This window comes from Candoia aspera, chromosome 1, assembly GCF_035149785.1.
Source record: "Candoia aspera isolate rCanAsp1 chromosome 1, rCanAsp1.hap2, whole genome shotgun sequence".
Lineage (NCBI taxonomy): Eukaryota > Metazoa > Chordata > Lepidosauria > Squamata > Boidae > Candoia > Candoia aspera.
Window position 1 is genome coordinate 69,544,081 of NC_086153.1, and position 20,538 is coordinate 69,564,618.

The 20,538-nt window shown below is 36.1% G+C and overlaps 1 protein-coding gene across 5 annotated transcripts in view; it reads left to right on the forward strand.

The window, feature by feature from the left end:
- The window catches only part of CEP170 (centrosomal protein 170), an 83,169-nt gene extending 63,432 nt beyond the window's left edge, over nucleotides 1-19,737 (forward strand). For 2 of the 5 annotated variants that reach the window (XM_063306264.1, XM_063306240.1), the window contains 7 exons: nucleotides 1,775-2,009; nucleotides 5,180-5,327; nucleotides 8,382-8,549; nucleotides 9,958-10,046; nucleotides 15,169-15,262; nucleotides 15,869-15,920; nucleotides 17,551-19,737. In XM_063306264.1, the coding sequence (XP_063162334.1) occupies nucleotides 1,775-2,009; nucleotides 5,180-5,327; nucleotides 8,382-8,549; nucleotides 9,958-10,046; nucleotides 15,169-15,262; nucleotides 15,869-15,920; nucleotides 17,551-17,837 (1,073 nt within the window). In that variant the 3' untranslated portion in view covers nucleotides 17,838-19,737. Of the gene's footprint in view, nucleotides 1-1,774; nucleotides 2,010-5,179; nucleotides 5,358-8,381; nucleotides 8,550-9,957; nucleotides 10,047-15,168; nucleotides 15,263-15,868; nucleotides 15,921-17,550 lie in introns of all 5 variants that reach the window. The other 3 variants (XM_063306235.1, XM_063306248.1, XM_063306257.1) reach the window with 3 other exon arrangements.
- Nucleotides 19,738-20,538: the final 801 nt, after the last annotated feature.

Genomic DNA, 20,538 nt, shown 5'->3' on the forward strand with positions numbered 1-20,538 from the left:
GAGTACTAGACATCATGTATTTTAAAAATTTCACTCCTAATTTTTTTTTTCTCTAAATGCTCATGTTGTACAATGCTGGGTTGCAGGACTAGTTTTAAATATATATTTGAAAAAAACTAATTGGAATTTTATCTTGAATAAGCAACAAGGTGGTAATAGAAGAATTTTGAGTTCAAAGATATACTTACCCAAGATGGTTGGGTTCAATTCAGTACTGCCCGTGAATGATTTGTGGTTGCATTCTTGTAGAAATATTTTTTCTGCTTATTAAACTACATTTAAAATGTAAAAAAATAGGAACCTTGAGATTCTGAAATTAAATCAGGCCTGTTAGAATTAGCATGTAAATTTGAAAGAAAATCTGGTAGTCATACCTGGCTTTCCATCCTTTAAACAAAGACAGTATTAAACCTATATTCCAAATTCATTTAAGGATATTATTTGCCTTCTTTTAAAAGTCATAATTACATCCATTATTTAAATTTTCAGCAAAAAAAGGACTTAGTTTCCAGAAGAGTCATCTCTGCATTTAACCACCTTGAATAGAGAAGACATCCCATTTCAGTACCACACAATTTCATTTTCACTGGCCTTAATGACTGTAATAAATGATTTGTTTAATTTGATTTGAACATTGCTGTTTGGTTTTTAACCAAACCAAAAGATCAGGTGAAATTTAGGCACTTGATAATTATATGACTTTAAGAACAATTGCAGGTAAAAGTCTAAATCAGGACTTTAGCAAGGGGGAGACACAGATTCTTTCTTTCTTGGTAAAATTGCCATCTACATTTGGCCCCCGAGTATTTGGGGGGGTGCCTTTTTTCCCAGTGGAGTCCTGTTTCCCCAGAGCTATGTCAGCCATAGGACCCCAGTACAGAGGACTGCACAGCAAAGGGTAAAACCTCCTTCACTCTTTCAGCCAAGTTCTTCACCTGGCCTGGAACCCCTGCATTTGCCAGTGACTTTGACAAAGCTTTCACCCAATTGATAAAAGCCATGCTTGACAGCAGTGATACTTGAAATTCTCTTGGAGGGATATTTTTTTTGAAATATAGTTATATCTCTAAGAATTTATGCTTGTATTAGAATCAGCATCCCTTACATGTTTTAGAAAAGGGAAATCATTTTAGTAGATCTCAAAGTCTGTCTGTGGAAGTGAGCATTTTCTGTGTTGAATCTGCTACTGTTCTTTCTTAGGAAAATAGCAGATGATGATGATGATGATTTCCCACCATTTTTACATATAACTCAAGGCAGCAAACAAACCTAATATTGCTGCCTCATTTTCCTCACAACAACAACGCCGTAAAGTCCATGTGCCCTTAAAATAGTTAGTCAATATAGCCTAGTATTTTCAAACAGGACTATATGCAAACTATAGTTTTTCTCCTCTAAATACTTCATCCCATTTATAGTGCTTATCTTCCCATGTGTCATCAAATGCGCAGTTACACATTTTTGGAAATTGGCCTAATTTGCAAAAAACATACAGATTCACTGTATTGATTTATTTTCATAGAAGTTAGTAATATTCTGTTTTATTAACTCAACATTGTACACAGAGTATTCTTTTTCACATTTTGTAAATTAGTATTTATTATTTAACAAAACTTTTTTTTTAGTTTCAAGCTGTAGTCAGTAAACACTTTTTGGTGAGGCATTTGAGGTTTGGTATTAATCAACTGGTATGCTATCATGTTTCTAAAATCATAATTGTATTATCTGCAATAAATACAACAATAATTCTTTTTCAATAATTAAACTAATTTAGTAAATTCAAGATGGAGGCGCTTTCCTACTGATTATGCTTCCACCTCTGAAGATGAATTTGGATCAAACCGTAATTCTCCTAAACATGCCCGTCTACGTACTTCTCCAGCCCTGAAAACTACTCGAATGCAGAACATTGGAACATCGGCACAAACTAGCAATACCTTCAAGCATAGAATAAAGGAACAGGAGGACTACATTCGTGATTGGACTGCTCATCGAGAAGAAATAGCAAGGTTGGCTTTCCAAGAAATAAGAGCTCTGTGAGAAGCAGAAGACATTAATTACAGCCTCTCCTTTACCCGTAGTTTTGGTACCGTCAGGAAGAGTAGCAGTGTCTGCAGCAAATCGCAATGGTGCCAAAATGGCAACATGCAGGGATGTTATGCAAATGCTGTCTTTACTTACTTGTGTCCTGACATCTGATGCAAGTAGATAAGTTGTGGCATTTGCATGACATCACTGTGTACAAGTTGTTGTCCTCCCCATCCTCCTACAGGTCCCTATGCGGAGTAATGCAGAAAACTTTCAGTTAGTTAAGTGGAAACGTATTGATTATGTAACTGGTTTGTTTGAAGTAAGCCAATTTCAAGGCGTGAACTGCTATGCGGGCTACACTTGGCCTTGAGTGGTTTCCTGAGGATTTCCTCCACAAAAGAGGATTGGGACCAGATGAAAAGTAAATACAATTTCCTTTCTGTAACTGAAATAACTTATGCTTATTTAGATAGTACGTTTACACCCGAAGTATTTAACATTTGGCCCTTTCGGTCATGTCAAGCTACAATTTGATTGTGATTTTGGAGGTGTGGTGGGAGGTATTTCATGAAAGTTTTGTGTGGCTCACCCTGGTGCCTGGGCTTGACCCACTCACTGTAAAAATTAAGGTGCTGTAGCCCCCCCCCCCCATGTCCTTCTACCAGTCTGTCTAAATGTGTAAGCTCTGCACGTGCCCCTTCCAGTGACTATTTGCTTTTTGCAATTTTTTTCTTGGGGAGGAGAACAAGAGAAACAGAAGTAATGATTGATGTGGAATAGGAGGCTGACTGGATACTGATTTTTGTGTTCCCTGATTCTTCCACTAGAGGAGGTGCTGGTCAGCTGTTTCAGCATTCTCAGCATTTCAGCAGTGTTGGTGATCACGTTTTCACAGTGGGCAAATGATAGAGGGTTTGGAGTGTAAAATGTGTGGCTTTGCGGAAGTGCCCTACGTTCATTCTTACATAATGAAGTATTCACAATATGAGGGTTTTTAACTCAAAATTATTAATGTATGAGTTGAAACCAAGATTTTTGTATAATTGGTATTCTATTCATTTTCATAAAACTTCAGAGTTATCATTTATACTGTTACTATTCAAAATTTTTGCTATTTATATTATGCCTTCTGTGCAGAACCAGGATCCTATGATAAATTAAGATAAAGGAAGGCAGATTACACAAGGGTCCCAAATTTCCTTTTTTCTAATCTTCAGAAGATCTCTCTATATAGTCTGCCAACATTATTGTGGTTCATCCCTGCTGCAGTCCTTTTCCATTTCCCCTCAGCCCAGGAAGTTCTAGTCCTCATTTTTCAAGCTCACACCAGTTCTGATGTTGCATAGGTACATCAGCAAGATGGTGATGACTGTAAAAGACAGGTGGGCTTCATGTCTCCCAAGAAAACAGGCCCTAGCTTCCAGTGCCCCTTTTGCAGTCTTTAGGGCACCACCCCCCACCCCCAGTTAGTAAGACAAATTTTGGGGGAGGTTTCTTTTTTTCCTTTCTTATGGTTGTCCTCATTATAATTAAAGTACGGGTTAGGGCATCCATTTCATCCTTTAAAAAACCAACAAGCCTAAAAATTGGTGGGTTTTTTTGAGTTTTGGGGGAAATCAAGGAGCAAAATGGATGCCTTAAGAGGCCCCTTAACCTCCTCCCTCTACTTCAAAAATAGAAGACCAACTCTGGTGTCACCGTGGTGTTCCTTGCCCTGCCTTTTGTACTCAGACCAAAAAATGTTTCTCAACTCTGGATTAGATGATTGCCACACTGAGTATGAATATTACTGGGAAATATTCAGAAATTCAATTGAGAATGGCTTTCTTAGTCTGAAGTAGAATGCAATACATTTGCATATCAACACAAATGGTTAGATTTGGATTATGGCACATTGCAAGAATCATTTCAGGTTTTTTTCAGTGATATTGCTTGGCAAGCAATTGGAATATTTTCTATGCTCAACCAACTTGTTATTCATTAAAATGTGTATTAATTCTAGTTTAATATATTAGTTTAAATCTTAAAGTGCTGTTTTCATAAGCAAAAGGCACATCGGTTCAGAAAACAGACATTCTCTAGACTTCCTGAAATTCAGAGAAGGCTTTGGTGTTTTTACAGGCACTTGTAACAGGAACAGAGCAGCAAAATATCCAACTTATTTTTACTCTGGCACTTGGCTATAGCCAGAAAAGCATACTCAGGGTATATATTCTTTCATATACTCATATTGGGTCTTTGTAAAGCCCAGTTTTTAAAATACAGAATAGCTTATGCAAAATGCATATAAATATAAAATTGGATTAACAGGATTTTTTTCCCAAGACTGCAATTGATAACTATTTAATAAACAAAAGACAGACAGGCTGACCTTGTGAGACAAGGTATTCTTAATAATATTGACAAATCTAAAGAGAGGGAAACAAAGAGAAAGGGGGATCTAGTAATAGAGAGGTAAAGTTAACAAATGTGTTGTGAATAGGATCTGGGCAGGAAAAGCATGGGCACAAACACCTCAGTTGTACTAAAGTAGCATTATGATAGTATATGTTTGTGCAAAAATATTTTCCTGGAGTTGTATCCAGTTAGCTCCTCCTGCTAACAGAACAGTGTTCACCAATGGAATGGTGTGATAGTGATTCCCTCTTTGGCCCTGCTCCCTTTAAAATACTTCAAAAGGTTGGAGAACCCTCTGGATCAAATTTGAGGAATAAGGGACTTTGAAGGAAAAAGTAGAGCAGAGAATCTCATTATGCAAGTCATTTTTCCCCCATGAGATTTTGGATTTTAACCTTTCTGGTGAAAGAATTGTATAATTCTTCACTAATTAAAATACTTGGTTAACGTTAGAAAATAAGGGGTGGTGGTAGTTGAAATATACTGTATATGCATGTGTGCCCACACACTTGCAGATGCAAAGCAGTATAATCATGAATTCTGGCTCATAAATGGTTGAGGTGAATTTATACAATGATGGTTGAAGAAAACTAAAGTTTTCATAGAACAATGTTAAATTGCAACTAATTTTGTGGGATTATGAGAAAAAGAAGACCAAGAAAATGCACCATGTTTCCAATTGTCTCAACTGGAAGCTCTGACATTGACCATTTGACCCACTTTGTGCTGCTAATGCTACTTACATCAACAGGATCAGTCAAGACTTGGCTCTCATTGCCCGGGAAATCAATGATGTAGCAGGAGAGATCGATTCGGTGACTTCATCAGGCACTGCTCCTAGTACCACAGTAAGCACTGCTGCCACCACCCCTGGCTCTGCCATAGACACTAGAGAAGAGGTAGGAGATCTTCATGGAGAAATGCATAAGGTTCTTCCTTTTCTTTATTTCTTTTGTTTCACTCTTTTGACACAATTTTAATTATCTCCACTCTTGTATGCATGCATCTCAGCATTCCCTTTCTTTAATTTTAAGGTTAGATGAGCAGTGATCGAAAATTAATTCCAGTAGTTAGTGGGCAGGTCTCTTAATATGGTCAGTGCAAAAAACAGTTGTGCTTTGAACACACTTTCATGTTGATTTTTTTAGTAACTTTTTGTATTTTTTTCATCCTAGGCACAGATACAAATCAGCAGGGCCTGTGTATTCCCTAGTGAAAAAGAATCCTTAAGCGTGTGTTGATGCCAGATATTACAAAATGTTACGTGTGAAATAAATGAATTTATGCATGATTAGTCATCTTACATGGCTCTACTTTTCATTAATCCTTGCTTTTGAATAGTCTAGAATCAGCAAGTAAATTAAAACCCTCTCAGTACATAAACAATCAATCTAAATTGACATACCTTCATAGCCATAAAAGTGTGGTATAGTGGTATAGGACCAGGGAAACCCAGATTAAAGTCCGTGCTTAGCCACCACTCACATGGTAACTTTGGGCCAGCCAGTGTGTCTCAGGCCAACCTACCTGATGGGCTTGTAAAATGAAGGATGATCCCCATGTAAGCTCTGGGCTGGAAGGGAATATCAGTCTTAACAAAACAGCACAAATAAATTAAATTCAGGTTTTGGCTTTTTCTAATCTGCTATTCCTATGTGCTGTCTTTCATTCTCATATCACTGTTGCAAACTTCAGTAAGTGATTAAAATTACATAAATTTAACATCTTTATAACTGGATTGTCTGTTTGAATGAGTTGTTTTGTCTGTTTGAATGATTTGTTTTCAGAGTTGGCAGTTTGCTTGGAAAAAGCTGGGTAGCAGTAAACACTATGTTTTCCTAGGGAGTTTCTCTTAAATGATGTATTAATAATTCTTTAATATAGCTGATTCAATTCATCTTTTAAAAGAAATATCAAAGAGAATCCTCCAAAACCTGTTGCACAGACTAAGTTATAGTAACTTCAACTACATTTAAATTGAAAAATTAATCCCTGAATATTTATTTAGTTAGTTAGTTAGTTATCAAATGTGTGTGACTGCCCATCTCACAAAAGTGATTCTGGGTGGCATACAAAAACCATATAAAACAACAATATAAAAACAATAATTATAAAAATAGAGGCAATCATTATTAAAAATTAAAATATTATTAAAAATTATGTACAAGCCACAAAGCATGGAAAGAGTGAGTATATCAACCACAATAGGGGAGCCATCTTAGGATATCCCCGGTTCCCTGGGACCCCCAAGCCTGGTGACATAACCAGGTCTTGAGAGACTTCCAGAATATTAAAAGAATATGAGAGTTTGTTTTAATTTTAAGAGATTTAGATTTTTCTAAAAATTTTTTAACTGGAACTATTGTTCACATATCTGCTTTGGCAATACTATTATAAGGCCCAACAGTGACATCTACAACCTGAGGAAATCATGCTTCTCATTTTCAAATTTTGCATATGTCTTAACTGTGGTTGTGCAAATGTCCATATTCTGGTTCCAAAATGAACCCATCCAGCATGTCCAGGGTTAATTTGTCTCTTCCCCAAAGTTAATATTCCATAACAGGAGGTGATATGCAGAACTCTGGATAGTCTAACTCCAAAATGGGTCTTTTTTTAGGATCAGGTTGAACCTGGAATGCTGCAGAAGATTTGCTTCCAGAAAGAGAACTGCTCCTAGTAGGGCTGGGAACATTGGAAGAGTCTCATCTGTCTGCTTAACTGGCTAGCAATGTTTTATCACTTACACAGGCTAGTCTCTATATACAATGAATAAATAGACACAGTTCTGATATCAGAAATGATAATATTCAAAAAGCAGCAAGGGAGCATTTCAGCTTTCTAAAAGATTGTGTCACTGGCTTTAAGGTGGCCATTCTTAAATAAGGAACTTCAACAAAAGTTCCGATTTTGTTGCGATTTCAACAAAAACACTAGCTGGAGCATATGAGTGGTCAAGTGCATTAAACCCCAGAAAAATAATCTAGTGAAAACAATCCTAGCATAGTGAATATTGCCAACCCTGAATATTTCTCTCCATCAACTGTGTTTTTATTTATTTCAACAGCTTGTACATGACTTGGTTAACATCATGTTCTATGTACATTTTTGCAAGTAATAGGGTGTAAGAAAGACACATAACATGTATGCAGTGTGACTTTACTATGTTTGTGTTGGTTTCTTTCTCTTTTTCCCTAGACATGGTATTAAGCATCTGCTAATATAAATATTATATATTAGAGGGACATGGTAGCGCTGCGGGTTAAACCGCTGAGCTGCTGAGCTTGCCGATCGGAAGGTCGGCGGTTTGAATCTGCGTGACGGGATAAGCTCCCGTTGCTAGTCCCAGCTCCTGCCAACCTAGCAGTTCGAAAACATGCAAATGTGAGTAGATCAATAGGTACCGCTTCGGTGGGCAGGTAACGGCGTTCCGTGTAGTCATGCCGGCCACATGACCACGGAAGTGTCTGCGGACAAACGCCGGCTCTTCGGCTTTGAGACGGAGATGAGCACCGCCCCCTAGAGTTGGACACGACTGGACTTAATGTCAAGGGAGACCTTTACCTTTACTTAATATAAATATGCATTTTTCTCTAAGATAGATAATGTTGATTTACATCTTTACTAAATAAATGTAAAGCCCCTTCTTATGTTAGCATTAAGCAGTAATCTAAAGTGTAGAATACATAAATAGTGTTATACATACCATTGTTCAATATTTAAATAAGTATGTATTTCTGTACCTTCAAAACTAAAATAATAGGCAATCTTTTGGTAAAATTTAATAAATATTTTGTTTTTAGTACACAAAAAGTTAAATATTCTAGTTACTTTGGTATTTATGTCTGTCTGTAGCAAGATCGTAATAAATGGGCCTCAGAATGCATCTAATCAGTTGTCTTTATAAGATTAGGCTTTATTATCAATTATATATATTTGTATATATTTTTCAGCTAGTTGACCGTGTGTTTGATGAAAGTCTAAACTTCAGGAAGATTCCTCCAGTAGTAAATGCTAAAACGCCGGATGGAAACATTCGGCCAAATGATCCCAAACCACAGACAACAGACGTACCTGAACCCCCCACAATTACACGTCGTCGAACCTGGAGCAGAGATGAAGTAAATATTAATCATATTTTATACAAAGAACTGAACAAAAATTGCACAGACTTACTTTTTTTTAGCTTTCAGTGCTAAACCACTTAGGTTGAGCTGCCATTTTTAGGCAGGTTATTCAGTGTGAAAATTCCATTGTGCATCTTAATGTAGCTTCTTGTTCCATAGGCAGGTTTAAGTCGGTTAGGGTCAGGAGCTATGTGTTAGCAAGACAGAGCACAAAAAGCTGAAGAAGTATTCTAGTGTCCTCTAGTGGACAGAAAAGGACAAAGGGGAGGAAGAAGCACAAAAGAAGATGGTTCTCCAGAGATTGCTTAAGTAGTGAAAAGCCACAGTTTTTCATAATGTTTGAGCCAGATTTCTCTGGAATGTTCTGAAATTGCAGCCTTTACATAATTAGATCTAAATGTACAGATTCTTTATTATGTCTTAAAAGTTGGGCTCATATATTTTTCCCTCAATCGTATTATTAAAATGCACTGAAATTATTTTTTAAAATTCTTCACTATGTTGTATCCATTTTAGCCATTATTATTACACTTTGTTCTGTGTTACCTTGCATCTGGGGAGCTTAAAATGGCTTACCTGAGGTTATTCTGTTGTCTTCTTAAAATAACCCTGTCTACTATGTTACCTGTTTCTAAAGAAATTGGGATCCCATGCATAGTTATGTAAGTCATAAAAAGGGAATATATTAACAGTTAATGCTGATAATATGTCTTGAATTGGCATGCAGTTAAAAACCATATCCCCAGTACTGAAGTAATTCCATTTTATTTGGCATGTGTTTGCTTCTACAGTTTACATTGCACTGACTGTTGTTCACATCAGAAAATATAGTTCTTCCATATTGAGAGCCACTGGGTTCTTCACTGATTAATTAAAGGTGTTTATTTCTGTAGCGCACAGAGCAGATTCCTTACTTCTTAAACTCTATTTTCTCATATTGTAAGTCCTCCATCCCCTCGCTTTACAAACTAATACAATACAATATTAGCAATAAATGTATAAAATAATAATGAAGCTATTCATTATTATTCAGAATAATAATGTATTCTGAAAACATTCCAGAGAATTCCAGAACATTCCATTCCTCCTCCAGATCACTCTGATTGAACTGTTCTGGGATTGATCCAGAAACTAATACTGTGAGCCAAAAGCAGTGTGTGGCATGCTAGATCTGGCATTCAGATTGCAATTGGACTGTTTGAAGGATTATCTTTCTACTTCTGAATGAATTCATACACTGGGAGAAGGTTTAAAATATATATTTTAGATATCAATTTAATCTAAGTCAATGATCATCATGGTCTTACATTCCATCTAAGTGAAATTATATGAGAAAAAGCCTTTTTTCAAGAATAAAACCTCTATTACATCAGTTTAAAATTTCCTTTTCAAAAATATTCAGGTTATGGGAGATACCTTGCTGTTGTCCTCAGTCTTCCAGTTTTCTCGGAAGATTCGGCAATCTATAGATAAGACAGCTGGTAAAATAAGGTAATCTGTTTTATTTATCCAAAATACTCTTGCAAAAACTGCTATTAAAATCTTGATGTTTACTAGGAAAATCCTTTGAAAGAGTTGTATAATATGTTGTATTTCTTAGTATACTGTTAAAACACTCCTAGAATAACAACTGTGTAGTGACCTTTTTTTTTTTTTCAATCATGTCCGATTCTCGGAGACTGCCTGGACGAGTCCCTGCAGTTTTCTTGGCAAGGGTTTTCAGAAGTGGCTTGCCATTGCCTCCTTCCTAGGGCTGAGAGAGAGTGACTGGCTCAAGGTCACCCAGCTGGCTTTGTGCCTAAGGTGGGACTGTGGAGTCCTTGGTGCTCCCTGAGCCTTGTTGTTTTCTTGCAGATGTTTCATTGCCAGACTAGGCAACATCTTCAATGCGAAAAGTGTTTTCACACTGAAGATGTTGCCTAGTCTGGCAATGAAACATCTGCAAGAAAACAACAAGGCTCAGGGAGCACCAAGGACTCCACAGTTCAACCCTGAGCTACAAATATTCTCTTCGATTGTTAAGGTGGGACTAGAACTCATAGTCTCCCAGTTTCTAGCCTGATGCCTTAACCACTATACCAAACTGGCTCTAGTGACCAATACTTGAGTTTTAAGAACAATTTAATAACTCTAGTTATTACATAATATTGAGAACTTTGATATGTACCCAGCTGTAATATATACAAAGCTAGGAATTAAAACAGAATATTTGACATTCTTATTCTCTGGCTTAAATTTGAATTAAAGAACACTGTTGATTAAGAAATAAGAGACTAGGAGGAAAAGAAAGAATGTAGCACATGTGCTTTACAGACATCTTCATTTTTAATTATATATGTTATTTTGCACTATGGTGTTAATAACTTCCTTTCCAATAAACCATACAGAATTGAAGGTATTGAATAGTATTTATCTTACTATTTACCTTAATTCTGGTAGCAATATGAAAAAGATGTCTGCTTTTGTTATCAGGAGATGACTTTTCCCCTTTCTTATGGCTTAGCCATTTTTGCCCAATCTATAGTGTGCTTTCTTCTCTCAAGTTTTTTTTAGCTAACTCCTCCCACATTTTTGAAATAACACTTCCTTTTCTACATGTCATAACTATTCCTTCCTTTTTTAAAGTATTCTATTTTAACTCATCTATTTATCTTTCAACCCAGTAACTTTTCTGAATAAAAATAACATACTTTTCCAAAATGCATTATTTCAGTTAATTACACAACTCTCAAAGATAGAATAGGTATAAAACATTCATATTACTGATGTGGAACTGAGACAAGAAAACATGATCAGGTTTAAGATTATGCTGGATCTGAATAGATTAATTTAGACAAGAATTAAGAATGTGTTTATGGTAGGCCTGCAGATAATATTTATTTAAACATACTAGTCTTACACAATTTCTGTATTTCATCCATGCATCAGATAATATGTGACATAGAAGAGTTGGAATACTGTTTTATTTTGAATGTTATTTAGAAGCTTTCATTCTGTAAATGTTTCTGCTATATTTTCTGTTTTATAATAGAATATCTCTTCTAAGATCTTTGAACGATAGCTGTTTTTATTCTAAATATGCAGTCATAAAAAATTCTGAGAATAGCATATCAATAACTATTAATTCAAGATAAATTGCTAGTTAAATCACAGGGCTTGATTATCTATTCCTAGGACTTGGGTTAGAGTAGGTGATAGACCCTTGTATGATCTATGGGTTTAGCTTTTTAAATGATTGTTTTTTCTGGACTTTTAATTATTTTTGTATTTTATAATATGTTTATTATTGTATTTAAGCTGTCCAGAGTCCTAACAGATTGGGACAGCTCATAAATATCATAAATAAATAAGCATTGAAATCTGGAATTCCTGCAATTCTTCAGATAGTTCCTGAATGTGGAGGCATAAAAAGGATTAACGATATTTTCCAGAGTCAATGGAAAACCTACTTTCCCCATATACTTACTTTCCCCATATAACTACATGGATAAAATAGGTTGCAAGGTACTTTTAAGGGTTATAGAGAAATTCCAGTGTACTTTTAATAAATTATTATTATTATTATTATTATTATTATTAAACTTGTATACCGCCCGACTCTCAATGACTCTGGGCAACTCACAACAGTCAAACAAAGAATTAGAGTGTGAGATTGTCAGTCAAATGCAGCATATAGAAGTAAGCTATTAAGTGTGACTAAATCTAAGTATTCATATGCTTTCATTTGTTCTTAACAGAATCATCAGTGTGTAAAGCTGTTCAGCTCTGAAATAACTTTTTTTCATTGTTGTCTAGTCAACGTGGGAAATGAAAACATGGGTTTGCATTTTAATTCTAATAACTACATATAAAGTTGTGGCAACACCTCATCTATTCAGTGATTCCCCCTACTAGATACTGACCCAGTTTAGACATAATACTGTCTGATAAATGGAGATTTACTGGCTTAGAAAACCATGTACCTGAAGAGAACTTCTTTCAAGTTCAACAAAGCCTTCTTGATAATTTCAATCATAAAACTTCCCTTCAAACCTGATACCAAAACTTCTATTTGGATAATTATGCCACAGACTTGTTTGTCACTATAGCTATATTTGATACCCAATGGCAAAATAGGTGTAATAGGTTCTACTTACATGAAGTTTATATACTTCCAGGTCTAGTCACTTGAAAGCATTTAATGTAGAATTTAATTTAATTTAATGTAATTTAATTTATTAAATTTAATGTAGAAGGGAGTATGTTTTCAGCAGATTAAATTTCATGTAAGGAAATGTGTTAGTAAGTTGAAATATTTTGAGGTTTGGAAGAAGACATTGGTTTATTGCATAAATATGCATTGCATAAATATGCAACCACCCAGAGTCCCCCATTGGGAGAGAGGGGTGGTAATATAAACCTAATAAATAAATAAATATCATATTAGCTCATATGCCTGGGTTTCTGAAAATAAGCAGATATTCAGAGCCTTCTGTAAGTCATAAGAGTGGTGATTCTTCCGTAACATCCAAGAGAAAGAAATTGGTCAGAAGAAAAAATGGACAATTTTACTTTGCCTTTCAAATATATTATAAGGACAGTATAGGATAAAAATTGAAAATAAGGTACACTATGCCCCTTTGCTTCAGCCAGTATCAGGGGCTGATATTATAGGCTATGCCCTATTACTGACGTGGAGAGGCCTATCAAGGCAGCTCCGCCCAACCTCAGCACTCCATCTAGGGGGAATTGTTCACCTCTGTGTAGTGAAACACCTCAAGGTAAATTACAGCCAGACCATACCTTTTAGATGGGGAGGTACTGGGAAGGCTAGAAAAATAGATACAGATGCTAGGCAAAATTTGCAGATGTGAGGCAAATGCCTCCCTGGCAGTAGGCTCCATCTGTATATCCAGCAGTAGTCATGGATATAGGAGGATCCCCAAAGTTGCAAATCTGCTCATTCTGGGGTGGTAGTGCTTCCTGAAGAGGTATCAGTGGAAGTAACCAAGACCCTTGCTATGCAGGCAGCGCTCTGTCTTGCTTGGGTTCAATTTCAGCCTGTTTTATGACAACTAGATTCTGACAGGATTTAGGTAGCAAGACTTTTACAACATTACCAGCTCAAGCCAAGATGGCAGTGGAAAGCTGGGTATCATCAAGATACTGATATCGCACACTATAATAATGATCTCTCCCAGCAGCTTTATACAGATGTTAAATAATAAGGGGGAGAGAACCAAACCCTGTGTCACCCCATATATGGGTGGCCACTGGATCGACCTCTCCTTCCTTTTAACCACCAACTGAAACCACCCACTATGGAAGGAATAGAATCCCTGAAGGACAGTGTTCCCAAAGCTCAATCCACATAGGCACTCAAAAAGAATACCATGATTGATATTGAATGCTGCTGAGAGGCTCAGAAGGACCTGAAGGGGCACAATAAACCCCTCCAAGTTCTGACAAAGTAGCACAACCAATGCTGTTTCTATCCCATGTGCAGCCTGAATTCTCATTCAATGGCATTGACCTATCAGCTGGAGTTTTATGTCACTACAGCTCAACACTCTGGCTTGGCACCAAGTATGACTCCCAGATTGTTTGGTCTCATTGATCCATTATCTGTTTTGATTCCCCAGTATTGTGACCAGTTGTCAGTCTCAATATTAGAGGTTTCCTTTTATAGTAAGGAGATCAAATCTGTTTAGAGTAGGTCCACAGTCTGGAAATATACCTGAAGATCAAATGCCACTGGATTCACAATTAACAGTTATGGCCTAGAGCACATTTGCTCAATCTTGGCTAAAATGCCTGCTTCCTCCTTTTCTGAACCCATGAGATTTGACAGCTCATAGCCATGCCAGTATTATATCCCATCTTGGCTACTGCAGTATGTTCCATGTAGAGTTACCATTGAACAATATCCAGAAGTTGCAGTTGGTACAAAATGCAGCATCTAACTAAGATAAGGGATCGCATAATGCATTCATTGAAAGATCTGTACTCATTCCCAGTTGCTTACCAGGCACAATGTAAGATGTTGCCATTAATCTTTAAAGACCTAAAGAGCTTTGAACCTGCTTTCCCATTATGAACCTGCCCAGGCATTAAGACCTGCAGTTTGTTTGTTTGTTTGTTTTCTATCCCACCTTTATTAGTTTTATAAAGAACTCAAGGCAGCAAACATACCTAATATTCCTTCTTCCTCCTATTGTCCCCACAACAGCAACCCTGTGAGGTGAGTTGGGCTGAGAGAGAGTGACTGGCCCAAGGTCACCCAGCCGGCTTTCGTGCCTAAGGCGGGACTAGAACTCTCAGTCTCCTGGTTTCTAGCCTGTTGCCTTAACCACTCTCTGCCTGATAGCAAAGTTCACTTTGCTGGCACTTGGAAGAGAGCTTTCTCCTGCTCTCAGGCTGTGGGTTGCATCCCCTAAGGAGTTGCTGCCTACTCTCTTGGCATTCAGAAAATTGGTAAAGTACATTACATTTGTCAGGCTTTTAATAGTTAAGTTTATTAGTCATTTTAATTTATTAATTTAGTTTTGTTAGGTATTTTGAGCACTCAATAAGGTAGGAAATAAATTGAATAAATAATAAGACACATCATTTTTTTTGTGCTTCTTGACTATAGAATATTATTCAAGGACAAAGACCGGAATTGGGAAGACATTGAAAAAAAATTGCGAGCTGAAAGTGATATCCCAATTGTGAAAACATCAAGCATGGTATGATTAAAATAACAGAGGCATGTTTCAGAATGAAAAGTCCTGTCAATTATTAAAGATTTAAAGAAACAGGAGTGGGACATTTTGTCATTAAAAATAAGTCCACATTAAAAAAATGGCTCTTCAGTTATTATAAAACCCAATGCAAACTTAATCTCAATCTCAAATATTGACATTGTTCTGTACCAGAATTTTACATTACATTGAAGAGACTGAGAGAATACACAAGCCTACAGCTTTGAAGATCACTACTGCCTACCATTTTGTCGAATCAAATACCAGGTGGGCTTCATAAAACCAGTTGTTTTTGTGTCCCATTCAGTTAGATCAACAGTAGTTAGGAAAGGGTCAACTCTAAACTAAAAGCAAGCATGAAAGAAAGCTCTGGATTGGATTGGACTGGGCTGTGTTATAAGGAGAGCATTAGGTGAGCATGGATAATGTAAAGAAGTTTCACTGCGTGAAAAGGTGACATTTTAAATGTTTCTCTTCAGTCTCAGCTTAGGTGTTATTCACCAGTTGTGGTAGTAACAGAAATGAAAGGTGGATTGCTACTTTGTATTCCATCCTTGAAACTTAGTAAAAGCTACATATTTGCTCCTGCAGGAAATCTCATCAATATTGCAAGAATTGAAGAGAGTGGAGAAACAACTGCAAGGTATTTAATATTTTATCCAACAATTTCTAGAACTGGGTTTTTTCAGAATAATAAGCATGTAACATTGACAGAGGGTATAGAAGAGGATTTGGGTTTTAAGGCTGTTTATAAATTATGAGATGGAAATTAGTAGGATACTGTCTTTTCCTAGACATTTTTTGCTTTGGAAATTTGCAGCATGGAAATCATAGCTTGGGCAATAGATTTAAGCTTAAGCATGAAAGCTCTTTCAGCTCCTTAGATAACTCTACAATCAGCAATATTCAAGAAATTCCTGTAGAGAATGTACAGATGGTGGCTCAACTCTATAGGCCCAGTGGCTTTATAGACATCTGCTACCACATGACATCTATCAGAGTAGCTTTCATAAAGAAAGATTTCAGCTGTATCCTATTTCAAGGACAAAAATACTAATGATAGGCTCAGGAAGAGGGTCACTATAGCTTGGTGGACAATCTGCATCCAAAAACTAAATGCCTTTAATCTATTAACAGTTCTGAGGAGGTCAATCAAGGTAGGTTTTTCATAGGTTTTTGATAAGCAAAGTTCATGAACAAAATGGTTAATACCTATTCTTAACAACTCTGTATTATTTTCCCCCCTTTTTTAATGTGCCTGAACAGTATATGTAATCTGTACTGTGACCAGGTGATCAAAGTCCTGACCCTTTTTAATGTGCATAGCTTGCATTGCCTGCACATAAAAAGGAGCAGGCCTTCTCTTGCCCATTTGCACCTGTCATTCTGAACCCATTGAACATCACTGTGGACCACCTGTGAAAATTCCCAAGTATAGATTTTAGTGCTATAATGTTTTACAGTTTTGTATTGTTAAACTTAACTCTTAGTCCTTCATGTCATAGTGTAGATCGTTATTGTGGGAAAGATTAGACCTCTCTCATTTTTGTATTATCTTTGGTTACTGCTATGACCAAAATAAAGATTTGATTTGAATAGGGGACTGAGTTAGGGATATGAACCTATTTGAGTCGGTGGGACCATGCAGAAATTTGAGAATAGGTGATCTTATAAAATGGTTGCCTAGAAAAGAATTATTGCTGAGGTGGACATGGGGAGACAGAAAAAAAAATTATCAGGCAAACTGGTTAGAATGTACTCTGACTTCCCAGTATGTCCCCTACCCTCTCTTTTATTTCTGGGCAGTGAAACCCTTCCAAACAAATGCTGGCCTGTAGCCATCCATCATTTCTATTTTTTTAAGAATGATCATTGAATCTAAACAAGAGAGAAAGCAGTGTTCCAACTGTGTGTGCAGACCAATAAGGAGGATAAGCCTTTGAATCTTGCCTACTGACTGTAGTGATGTTCCAACATATTTTCATACAAGTAGCTATTGCATGCTGTTTGATTTGGTATAAGCACATGAAAGGACCATATAGCATGTACAGTATTCCTTGGTTATTGCTTAGTAAATTTTGACTTGAACTATAGAAACTAAACTATAGATTGTACAAAATTCTCTGGATGGGTTATGCTGTTTCAATGTTTTTAACATTTTAAGAAGAGATGAGATGAAAAAGAATTAAAGGACTGAGTAATAATAGAGTAATTTTAACTCAGTTAACAGGCAGTCAAACTGATTTCTTGCTGGCTTTTTTCTGTTTGTTCAGTGATCAATTCAATGATTGACCCTGATGGAACATTGGATGCTCTAAGCAATTTGGGATTTGCTAGTCCTGTCCAAGCAGCTCATCCTAAGCAGAAATCCAGTCCTGGTTCTCAAAGTGCCCATCCTCAGATACAGCCCAACTGTCTGCCTGAAGCAAGGGCTGTACGGCCAGCCAACACCTCTATAACAAGTGAACTTGGCAATGTTGAATCCGAGCATGATTTCAGCATACATTTCAATAGGTTCAATCCAGATGGAGAAGAAGAAGATCCAACTTCGTGTGAATGATATGAATGTTGTCAGTACCTTTAGTATTGAATGTGCAAAATTCATTAAGAGTCTTAGCATCCTTCAAACAGTAAAAAAAGGTTGGTAAAATGGTTGTTTCTTTGTTATTACCAACTACTTTAATTGTGATATTTTGGATTTCACAAACCATTTGACTCATTGAGGTAAACATTGATACCAATGAAGATGCACAGTTTGTGGTCATTTTATGAGCTTTGCAAGCACTTGCTTTGACTATTTTCCTCCATAATTTAGTTTAAGCAGACTTCAACCAGGCAATAGTCCTTCATTTTAAAATTCTGAGTCTCCTATGACAAGGTGATCTTAATTAAGCCTCTTTACTTAAATTTGTATAAAATGATCACTTAAGTCTGATTCTCAATAAAAGGAGCTAATTAGGACATTACATTTTAATGACATGGCCACATCACAATATAAGGAAAAACAGGCTTCAGAATAATTAATTGTTGCATCCTGAAGATTACCTAAAGGTTTACAGGGCTCAAATATTATGTTTGCACTAAGAATTTGCTGAGAGTGGAGAATGAACATATCAGTATCAGTAGGAACTAATTACGCTGTACTTTGGAAAATGATCCAAACTGTCCTTTTAAAAAAAAAAAGCCACTTTGACAATGGTTTAAGTCAACTTTCCAGGACGATCCATTTGACACTTGAGGATCCTGTTCAATATGTCTTTTTGATGTTAATGAAATTAAATGTTACATAATGTTCAGATGTTTGGAACTACAAAACCAATTTAAATATATTTCTGTGTGTGTCTAATGCTTGACATTCTTTCTTAATGCTATATTACCAGGGTCAGACACAAAATTCATTTTAAGTGCTCCTTGAGATGATCATGAGTTGTGAAATTTTCTTCCAAAGGTTGGAGATAGGGTAGTGATAATCTAATCATTAGATTGACTCCAGGCATACAAATTATTCATGTTTTCCTGTAGAATCTCTAGTAAATGTGTCTTATATGTTTATAAGAATTTCTGGAAGAAACTGCTAACATAGGCCTTTTGCTTATACTGCTTAACAGCAAAACTATTAAAATACCACATATAAGCCTATTTATCTTTAAAACTGTCCCAGTTTTAACATTTGGAAATAATAATAATAATAATAATAATAATAATAATAATAATAATAATAATAATAATCCATCTTGTATTTCCAGAACACTGTAATTTCAAGAACTTCTGTTAAATGCAACTAATAACTGGAAATTTCCTGTGTTTTTGCATCAGTCTATATACTAAAATTAGAAATACAACTTTGAAGCTTTTATGAACTAGTCTTTAATATTTCAGCAATAATCATATGTGTCAGTTGTTTAAAAATACTTCTTTTCTGTACATTTTTAAACTGTACAGGATTTTGGAAGTCATTGCAAAGCTTGACCAAGTAAATATACAAAAAACATTTTTTGTAGTGATATAAAGAGCCCAATAATCCTGTTGTATATTGGATTTACTTTTTTGTTTGTTTTAAAATTTAAAATCTGCCTCTTGTCAAACTCTGTATCCCACTTAGAGGTCAAGGAACAATTGTTTACAGATACTATTGCAATTTAAACTGATGTATGATGAAAATACGTATATTGAGAGCAGTGATGTTTTGGCCATCATCATTCCTTCCTATCTTTTCAGTGCTTGGGAGAACCACAAACATACAAGTATGAGAAATTAGGAAACAGTTACGGAAAAATTAAACATTTTGACTCTTAACACAATTCTTTTTGTGTATTCCAGACATTGACACATTTTGTGTTCTGTAATATTTGCATTTACAATTTTCTTATTTGTATGGATGCATACTCCTTATTTATTTTTGTTACATTTATTATGTATGTTGTTACAAGCATTTACAGCTCCATTTTTAAATAAAGTGTTTCTGGAACTTTATACAATAATCTGATAGAAATGTGTGATTATCTGTGTGAACTGTTCATGTTGTGATTTGGATCAAGTTCAGCAATTTTGAAGAGATATTTTTTAAATGTATTATGTGCTTGCAAATTATTTTTCTGAATTTTGGAAAATCTTAGTGTAAAGGATAACAAATAACTTTTATTGTATAATAGCTCTTCACAAAGAGATTTATAGAAGCTAAAGCCAGTGTATGTGAAGTCATTCCAGCCTGCATGCAAACACATGCACGATTTTCTATTGGAATCTGGGTGGGTGGGATTCAGAGAATGCTTCCAAAAGTCTAGAGAGCTGAGATGTATTGTTGTACCTTGGAAAGAGGTACCTCTGACAACAGGTGCCAAAGGGCTTTGTGAAGATTTTAACAGCTGGACAAAGTCATAATGGGAGAAGCACTTCCTCTAAGATGTTTTGTGTCTAAAGGTCAATGTCACACCATAACTACCCAGCAAATAACTGAAGACTAGTGCAGATTTTTCAGTACCTTGCACTAATTAGCACCTTAGCTGCCACAAATACTTCCAGATATTTGGGGGTGGGGGGAGAGCCCATGTAGTGTGCATTGCACTAGTCCAGACAGGACATGGGTATCTGTGGATGATCTAACCAGTTAGATAGCTGGCTCACTGATTAGAATTCTATGAAGGTGCCCCTTGCCATAGTTGTTACCTGGAGACCTAGTGATAGCTAAGAGTCAAGGAGCACTCCCAGATTGCAAACCTGATCTTTAAAGGAGTTGCTTCTCCATCCAAAACAGGATGACT